This window comes from Chelonia mydas, chromosome 10 (assembly GCF_015237465.2).
Source record: "Chelonia mydas isolate rCheMyd1 chromosome 10, rCheMyd1.pri.v2, whole genome shotgun sequence".
Classification (NCBI taxonomy): Eukaryota; Metazoa; Chordata; order Testudines; family Cheloniidae; genus Chelonia; species Chelonia mydas.
In genome coordinates, this window is record NC_051250.2 from 64652096 (window position 1) to 64661801 (window position 9706).

At 42.1% G+C, this 9706-nt stretch overlaps 1 protein-coding gene across 1 annotated transcript; it reads left to right on the plus strand.

Moving 5' to 3' along the window:
* The first annotated feature begins 1991 nt into the window (after positions 1-1991).
* On the plus strand, positions 1992-5487 carry C10H15orf48 (chromosome 10 C15orf48 homolog). The gene is made up of 5 exons (XM_007066812.4): positions 1992-2224; positions 2383-2443; positions 2779-2867; positions 3880-3940; positions 4556-5487. The coding sequence occupies exons 2-5, from the start codon at positions 2399-2401 to the stop codon at positions 4622-4624; spliced, it is 264 nt and encodes an 87-aa protein (XP_007066874.1). The 5' UTR covers positions 1992-2224; positions 2383-2398; the 3' UTR covers positions 4625-5487.
* Positions 5488-9706: the final 4219 nt, after the last annotated feature.

Below are 9706 nucleotides of genomic sequence, written 5' to 3' on the forward strand. Positions count from 1 at the left end.
AATTTTGGGGATTTGTGAGGTAAAACTCCTTAAATTTCTAGTGTTTTTTATCAATACTATTGTATGTTTTGCCTTTGTTACCCCCACATTCTTCATGGAGCTACGGTCCTGCCTGGTACAACCTGAGTGAGCTTCAGAATATTGGAGTTATGCTTAAACTTTAAAATAGGGATGAATTATGTTGCTGGTACAAGAAGCTGGGGAGATGGCCTTAGAAAGAACACGTAGGGTAAAACGTGGGCCCGGGTGAGCTTGAAGCACTACCTCAAGAAAATTAATTTTCCTAACTACTTCCCCCCCTCCCTTGCCTTTTTGGCTGTATGTGTGTCAAGTGCTGCTCCTTATGCTGCTTTTCGTCATGTGGATACACATCCAGTGGGGAATGGACTGAGACCACCAAACTCAATTCCCACAGGTTACTGAACACCCATCAGTGGTAACAATATCCAGTCATGGCAAACGTGTCTTTGATAAAGCCAGGAACTAGGGTGAATGGGTCTGTATTTCATTTTCCATTCAAGCCACCCACCCAGGCCTTTTGTTCCATTATTATTGGCTAACTAGTCAACCTCCCAATGCAGTAGCCCAACCCCAGCCTCCTGCTTGTGCTCAGGGTTGGTGCACCACTTGCTGCCCTGAGGCACGGACAGTCCTAGCAAGAGGCCAGCAACTGGTGCCCATACTTTAAATTGTGTTTGTGAGTCATCTCTGCAACGAATCTAACGGGGGTGGCAAGCCCATAGGCCGCTCAACAGCATTCTGGGGAGGGCGTGCAAGGAGCAAGCTGGGCTTTCCCTAGTTCCTCCTACTGGCTGCCAGGGGCGACTTGGAGGGAAACTGAGCTCCTGTTCTTCCCGCTCACCGCTCCGGCTTTGCGGCGCAGCACGTGTAGCTGCGGGGAGGAGAAACGCGCGGAAGGAGGAGGCTGTCAGCCCAGCTGCCTCGCACCTGCCGCCCCTCCCCGAGCAGTAGCTGCCTCCTGCGAAGGGTAACGGGGGAGCCCGGTAGGTGGGCAGAGAGTAGGCCCAGTCAGACACGCTGGGTGAGGGAGCCACAGGGGGCAATCAGGAGAAGCGGGAGAGGGAGGGGCCCAGGCGCGGGGAGGGAGTATGGACAGAGGGCGCGGCAACCCTGCCTGTCAGCGAGCCACCGGGAAGTGAGCGGCAGGGAAGAGAGCTGCCCCTCAGCCCTCCGCAGCTGCCCTCCTGCCGCGGGGCACCAGCCCGGCTCTTCCACAGCACAGCCCTGCAGCTGACAGCCCCCTACGCACCCATACACCACCCCCGTGCCCGAGCCACACACACCCCCCAACACCCCCCCAAATACCTCCGCGGAGCCACCCCATTTATACCATCCCCACCCCATGGAGCCATCCCCCCCAGAGGAGCCACCCCCCTTACACCTCCCACTCCCTCTATCCCCACCCCTCCTTATACCATCCCCCATCTCCCCCAGAGGAGCCACCCCCCTTACACTGCCCCCTCTCCCTGCTGATCCACCCCCCCCTTACCCCACTCCCTCTATCCACACCCCGGGGAGCCACCCCTCCTTATACACCCCCGCCTTCCCCATCCTAGGCAGCCAAGGGTGCACACACGTCCCTTCCCCGCCGCCCCATGCAGCTCATCCCGGCCCTCCACAACCTCTGCCCTTCTCCAGGCCACGCAGCCTATCCCCCCTTTCCTTATTCCGTCCCTCTGTGCAGCCCCCAGGTACGCGCACACCCGCCGCGCCCCCTACTCCCTACGCAGCCAACCCCTCCCCCAGGTCCGCTACTCCTTCTGCACCCCACACAGCCAACTCTTCCCGCTCCCCCGCTCCTTCTGCACCCCGTGCAGCCAACCCCCGCCCCCCACTTTTCCTTCTGCACCCGATGCAGCCAACCCCGCCCCCTACTCCTGCACCCCACGCCGCCAGCCTTTCCGGAACCTAACCCCTTGCTCTGCCTGCCTCCAACCTGCAAGCACAACTCTGCAGCGCTTTGGAGCCCGGGTCCCCACGTATTCCCGCAGGGGGAGACGCTGCCTCATGCTGCCGGTTTTGCAGAGACAGGAGACCGCAAGGGGAAGTTGTGCATCAGTCTGTACGACCTCCGCACTGGGCTACGTGACTTGGGACACAGCCAGCCTCCCGGGGTGTGCGCAGTACTATATAAGAGACTGGACACCTCCCCAAGCTAAGGCTCTGTCTGCAGTGCAACTTCTGCCCCTCTCCTCCAGGCCAGGTAAATGCAGGCTCCCTAGCCTCTAGCGGCAGAGTGTATCTGGGATAGTGGATTAGTGGTGATGGGGGATTATGTAGCAAGTGCGTAATAGCCTCTGCCAGTTGTGGTACCTAAATTGCCTCACTGATGAGATTGTAACTGGACACCCTTTATTTCAGGTCTACAGCTGCCGCTATGGCCAACCTGGGCTTTTTCCAAATGCTAAGGAAAAACAAAGAAGTAAGTTTGCAAAAGAGCTTTGTCCTAAGGTGATCCGATCTGCCTTCCTGGCACTGATGAAGAGTCCTATGAACAAGTGCATGTTGAAGAGGTTACATTAAAACGTGATATTTGCCAAATTAATAAAATGCACTTTCAAAAATAAAATGATGAATGCGCAGAAGTTGAAAACACACTGGAAGTGAGATGGTGCAATGGGCATCTATGTTATGCCTTTCTTTGCGGGTGGTTTCGCTTTCTTTAAAGCTTTGTAATTCATGTCTCCAGCGTGTATGGACCACCAAGAGAGACATCTTGTTCTTGAAAGTCTTGTCTTCTAACTTTTTGTCTTTCAGCTCATTCCTTTGGTTGGTTTTGTGGGCTTCGCAGCAGTTGGGGCTCTAGGTGCTTCTCTGTATTTCCTACGCACGAAAAGTGATGTGATGTAAGCATAATCCATTTGGTATTTCTCTGAGTTATATGCTTGGTATTGAGTTTTCTTTGCTAAACAGATACACCTCATTGACTTCAGGGTATCAGAGTGGGGAGGGGAGAATTAGGGAAGATCTGAAACTCAGCAGATTTTTTAAATTAATGTCTTTATCTTCAGATAATTAATTCTCCTATTATATTTTTGTAAAGAACTTACTCCAGTCTGTTATTCCCCGGACTGGATTAAGCTTTGAACTGGTTGCTCAGAAAATTTTTTTTGTCTTCACTATAAATGTAGTTTGAGCTAAAATGTTCTTGTGCAAAGTTCTAAATAGTGAATTCAAAGAGCATTTAATATGTCTCAGAGGAATGTGTTGAAAAGGAATCATTTTTACAACATATATGTCTTTTTACATTTTTTCTTTTGAGACAGAGGTACACAGATCACAGTATGTCATTTCCAGTAGCCAATAACCCAGGGTCTGCCTTCACTTCCTTTACCATCTCATTCAGTTTATTTCACATAACCTCATTAAGATATTTTATTAATAACTCCCTCTTTAAGATATTAAATCAGGTTGTTAAATAACAGACTGAGATTGCTTATATCTAGATACCCATTATCAGTCACTGCTTTTTTTCTTTAAAATGGTTTGACTGTTAATCTAAGGCCCAAGCTTGAAACATTGAAGTCTATGGCAGTTTTAAAATGGACCTGTGAGCATGACTGGGCCCTTACCCATAAGGCTAAGAATTCCAGTAACTGTTAAGTCTAAACCACAACATGATATTATTATTTGTTAAGCAATGACAGCATGTCTGAATACAAACTGCAAACAAAAGCCAGTCCCTCTGCCAGGTTTAATGGCCTAATGCTGTAAACCCCTATTCGTGCAAGTAGTTTTTACTCACGTCAATAGTTACACTGAAGCTAGTGAGACTACTCAGCTGATTAAGGGTGTGCAAGATCAGGCCCTAAAACATTCTTTGTTTTTCCTACAATGAATTTCATAATTCTTTTTTAGCGTTAACAAGTCTGGCAATCCAGAACCTTGGGAAAATGTGAATCCTAACCAGTCTCAAAAGGTAACGAATAAAATAATTCCGTCCATAAAAGTTGGTGTCGAGTGTAGTGCCAGTTAACTATATTCTATTTCATTAGAGATTAAATTAACTGAATGTATATACATAATATTTAGTGTATGAGTTAGCAGAATGTTAATATAAGAATACAATCAAATCTGCATTCCTGGTCTGATTCTGGAAAGTGCTGAGCAAATGCAACATGGAATACTTGGCTAAACCCTGTGTGTTCATAAAATCAGAAATAACCTAATATTATGTTCTAAAATACTTCATTCTTAAAGTCTTAAGATATTTGTGGAGAGTCAGGCTTAGTAGGCAAAAATTTATTGTGAGTGGTGTAACTATTTACTGTGCATAGATTGTAATGTTTTTTCATTTGAAATGCGAATTGTTTTATCTGATAATTAATAAAGAAAATATATTGCTCAATTGTACTTCTGTTTACTTGTAAAAAGAGAATGTAAAGTTATTTATTAGAAGACTTTCTTCATACACAAGATATTGTGTAAGTTGCTGAATAGTGTAAAAAACTGACAAAACTTACTATATATTTAGAGAGGATAACTGTTTGGTTTGTAATAATTTGCTCTATGAATTGTTCCATTTATTTTTTAGTTTATATCAATCAACCAGGAGTGGAAATCCATAGAGGAGCTGGAGAAGGTCAAAAAGATAATGAAGTGACAAGTTGCCATTGCCTCAAAAATGTACTCTATGAATCTAGTGGAATCATTTCTGCACAAACTCGACTACTGAAATCAGTGTGCGGAATTGCTTCTGCTACATTTTTAGGGTCTCCCTACATTTTTGGACTCTGGATGAGGAATTTCATTTTGCCTTAGTGGTTGCCTCAGAACATCCACACAGTCCAAAAATAAACATCTCTTTCAGGTACTCATTGTTTCAACAGTCATGTTTAACTTGATGTACATTGTTCAATATGCAGAGTTTTAAGGGGGTGGAAAATCCTTCATTCACATATGAGTTTTTTAGAATGCTGAATTATTTTTCTTAAACTATATTATAATTTTGTAAATATTCTAATAAAATGGGCACTTATGTTTAAATGTTTAGATTTATGCAGAATTCCCTGTGACTTCAAAAAGAGCAGGAGCAAGACGATAATGAGTGTGAAAGTGTCAATATTCTTTTAAAAGATCATCTCCAAAATAAGAACTCTGGTCTGTTGCTTCTTAGTTCTTTATACCATATTTCAGTGATGTATGCTAATTGTACCGAGATGCTATTTGTACATGGCAGCATAAGCAGTCATAGTAGAAAATTAGGCTTCCAGTTCAGATTTGGTGAGTCCCGATCCTACAAAGACTTACACATGTTCTTAACTTTGCACCGTGTCAGTTGTACCATTGACTTCAGAGGGACTACTCAGTGCATAAATTTAAGCACATGTGTAAGTCTTTGCAGGACCAGGTCCTAAGACAAATTATCAGCACTTCAGTATGAGTGAAACAAGAGCACATCTTTTGTATTTGTAAGTTCCTGCTGTTATTCCTGTGAAAAAATTATTAAAGTAAAATGAAGATTAATTTGGAGTGGACATAAAACTTTATTAGAATACGTTTTATTCTCCTCTTTTTATTGTACGTACAAGTTTAAGCATACAATGCAGATTCCCAGCAGACATTTTAAAATGATTTCTAGATAAAGCAAACAATCTTAATAGCATGTACCAAGAGAAAATCAACAAAGATTACATTAGGAATAGGATCCTATATAAGGCACTTCCTGTTTAATAATTTACATTTTTTCTGAAGATTGTTTAATGCAGAGATCTGTAGGTATTCTTCTCCTTTATGTGCCTATAATTTTGGAATAATCGCCATAGAGGGTATCCCTCCAGAAAGGTTTTCCTTCATTGTGTCACGACACATCCTCCCTCCAGACAGTATCACGTACTGACTGTATGGTTTCTAACTATATTGTATTTCTAAAGTGCATAAAATTTTCTAGAATCACAAGTTTGTAAGGGTGAAGAAATCAAAGCAGGAATCATTAGATGAGCTACACTGGAGAATGACTTGCATTCTGTGGGAATAACTTCTCTAAATTAGAAAAAAAAATCCCCCTAATGCTAGCAGTTGTGAAGTGCTATATACATTATTCAGCCACGGTGCAAACAAAACTGAAAGTAAACAATGAAGCCATACACCTAGACTAAGTTAATGTGGCTTCAGAGTTCTCAAAGTTTGTTTGATTTTGAGAAATAGAAAATAGTTACAATACCGTTGTGCTGCATTTTTTACAGATGTGGCAATAAAGTTTATTTTTTACAAGTAAGGATGACTCAGCAACATACAACTGCTGTAAATAACTCCAGTCCTCCCTAGCTTCAGAAAAATTTTCACGTGTAAGGACAAGAGGAATTATCAGACTTGTAAACTTTTCTTTGCTAAAATTACAAATTTAATAGGAATGGCATCAGAAGATCCCTAGAAGTGCAACCACAAAAATTTGCCTTCCAGTCCTCTAGAATATTGGCTTTTGTCTGTTTAAACAGAGAGACATTTTTAACATAATTCTGTGCAATCTAATCATCTACTCAGTGTTTCTACATTTTTTACTGGAATATGCTCATCAAAAGTGTGCTGTGCTCTGAGTAAATATGTGAATTCAACATTTTTGTCTGTCAGCAAATCACTTGTCTCCTCTGTAAAAACCGGATCTTGCCGTGAAAGGTCTACTTACACTAGAAAAATAAGTGTAGGGCAATGGTTATATATAATGGAGTGCTAGAAAGAGCAAATATAGGGGTATATCATTCTTATCTTGATGTGTAGGCATTCCCTCATATTTCTCCCTTACCCACTCCAGTAATGGTATTAGCAAGCAAGGCCCCAGAAAATATGAAAAATTCCAAGATCATTTTTAATTTACTCTGGAGCAAATGTACCATTTTCTCCACAGGAGAAGTTAAATGTACAGCAATATAAAACACAAGTGGGGAGGAAGGTTGTATAACTCAGTCAGGGGAAAGCATGTAAACACGAGCAATCCAACCACTTCACAGGACAAAAAGAAATCTCTGGTTTCCTTCACTACACTTGCAACTCTATAGCTCCTTTCATCCTGAATATTATTATTTAACGTTTATTTTGCAGTAGCACCTGAAACCCAACCACATTGGAGCTCCGTTGCGCTGGGCATTGTATGGCCTTCCAGAAAATGACAATCTCTGCCTGAAAGAGTTTACTTTATACTTCCATAGCAATTGAAAAGCACTTTACAAATATTAACTAACCTTTACTTACCTCATGTGAGATAGGTATTATACTCATTGTGCTGCTGTGGAATCTGAGGTACAGGTGTGAACTTCCTGAAGTCACACACAAAGTCTTTGGCAGTGCTTGGAATTAGAACAAAGAGTCCAGAATCCTAGTGCCCTGATCTAACTGGTAAACAACCTTGCCACTCTTTCTCATGTTAGATAACATTAACAACACCAGTAGTGGGAGATTACCTCATGTGGTTACTAATTGCACCCTAATGGACATGACTAATGCCTGAGCAGTTGACCAGTAAACTTTTGGTGGTGCATACCGTTTATGTGGCCACCTCATGGCACTGTGCCAGCATACTTGCTAGGCTGGTGCCAGGTGGGTTTGATGTCTTGATGGCCCCCATATGGCTCACAACATTGGGCAGGCGGATGATCAAGGGCTGTAATTGTGTATCAACTTCAGAGACAAGACAGAAAAAGCCATTGTGACATGGAGCTGTTTCAGAGGTCAGAATTTTAATGAAATCTAAGTCTATAAGGCTTATTGTAAGAAAATATTAATTCTGAGCCAGGCTCACATTTGTAAGTAAGGCTTACATCCTCATCAAGGAATCTTGGGAATAATGGCTTCGTTAGTCTTCTGCAGAAAGGAAAGGTTGAAAGCCAGTTAAGCAATGTAGCTGTGAGATCCCCCTATTTCCTTTTATTGACTTTGGTATCAAAATCGATAGTTTCTCTGTGGTAGATTAACTATTCTGTGGTCTGTGAAAGGTTTCATTGTGGCTAAAGGATTAGGCAGCATGTTGTCTGTGATAGACAGTTAAGGAGCTGTTTGAGTCTATCACACAAACTTTGTTTAGACGTCTCATACCAGTTTCTTATCATCATTATGGTATGGATAATTGCATTCAAAAAAATGGTAAATACCATTTGGTTTGTAATTAATATAATCTATACCACCAGTTAATCTTAAAGAGTAACCTACCTAAAAAGGTGTTTTAAGGCAAGTGTATGTACTGGAGCATATGTACACAGAGATGCATCAGACCCACGAGTGGCAGTACATACAGAACCAGCATCAATACAGTGTGTTCAGAACTGGTCAGAGAGCTGGGAGGTAGGATGACCAATCAAATCAATTACACAAATATGGTTAGAGGTCATATCCACAGTACAGAAAAATAAACTAGGCCTCTGTCAGAGAAATCCTGGGGCCCACCTCCTCAAAATATATTTAGACACCGAAGTCCCTTTGATTTCAATGCGTGATAGGCCGTTCCTCAAAGGTAGTTAAGTGCCGATGTGCTTACCAGCCATGCCAGTGACCATTTACAAACTTAGTTAAAAGTTGTAAAGTGGAGAGAGGATCCCTTAATAATTTGAGTCAATGGAAGCTGGAGCAGGCCCTTACACAGTGTTTTATTTATGGTAATGTCCTTTATTTCATCCTTAGGGCAAGATTCTGAGCCAAGCATTTAGAGAGAAAATATAGGGAAGCAAAAAGCAAGTTGGAAACTCCATTTTCTGCTATGCCTGTTGACAGCAGCTGCATTATCACACACATGTCAGTTGACTAGTCTAATAACCTGTAGAAGTTTCATTTGCCTACGTGCTGCAGAGAGAAGGAAGTAACCTTTGTTCAATATTTTTTCATTTTTAACTGTGCAAACAGACTGTGTGATTAAAGCAGGTGTGGCTCCTAACAATGATTGACAATGATTCTTTACATATTAATCATCTTAAATAGCAACATAAGTTAAAATTATTTTCAGTTTTACAGCTATTTGGTAGATACAACATTTCTAAACTGTTTGTTAATTTCACTCTACCAGGATATGTCTCTAACTGTGTGTGTGAGAAGTACTTTGGAAAAAGATACTGCGTTCTTCTCCCCTCCATTACAGCAGCTTTACAAGAGTTGATGTTGGTGGAGGTACTCTTGATTAACAGTAGTGTATATGAGAGAAAAAATGACACCTTTCAAACCTGAGTTTAAATTAGAATTCTAAATTATAATCAAGCAAGCAATCTTCTCAGCCAGAGCTTTCCTTTATCACTGCACAGCTTGCTACATTAATTACTGCAGCTATAGATTTTCTCAATGGCCATTTTGCATTTTATATACAAGAATCACAATACTTGGTGAAATCCTAGCCCTATTGAAGTCAATGGGAGGTTTGCCGTTGACTTCAATGGGGACATGTTTTCACCCTCAGTTTTGAAAAGTAAGGGCCAAATTTTAGTTGCTAAATGCAGGTAGGCACATTAACCGCAATTCAGGAAAGCACTTAACTTTAAGCATGTGCTTAAGTCCCATTGACTTTAATACCCTCCGAAATATCTTGTCCCTCCTCACAGGTAATGTTTTTGACCACCTCCTGTGTTCTGTTTTGCAGAAGGTAGGTGCTCACCCAGGCCATGTAGAGATCAGTCATTTTCTGTGTGTTTAAGGTTTCTCTGTCTTGGCCTTGTATCTGATTATGTGTGACAGCTACCATTTTGACTGACATATTGGGGACCTCCAGGCC

Bases quoted from the DNA above. Each gene is read 5' to 3' on its own strand.
- C10H15orf48 (XM_007066812.4), top strand. From the start codon at position 2,399: ATGGCCAACCTGGGCTTTTTCCAAATGCTAAGGAAAAACAAAGAA. The intron at 2,444-2,778 runs GTAAGTTTGCAA...TTTGTCTTTCAG, and splicing joins TGCTAAGGAAAAACAAAGAA to CTCATTCCTTTGGTTGGTTT. The intron at 2,868-3,879 runs GTAAGCATAATC...ATTCTTTTTTAG, and splicing joins CGCACGAAAAGTGATGTGAT to CGTTAACAAGTCTGGCAATC.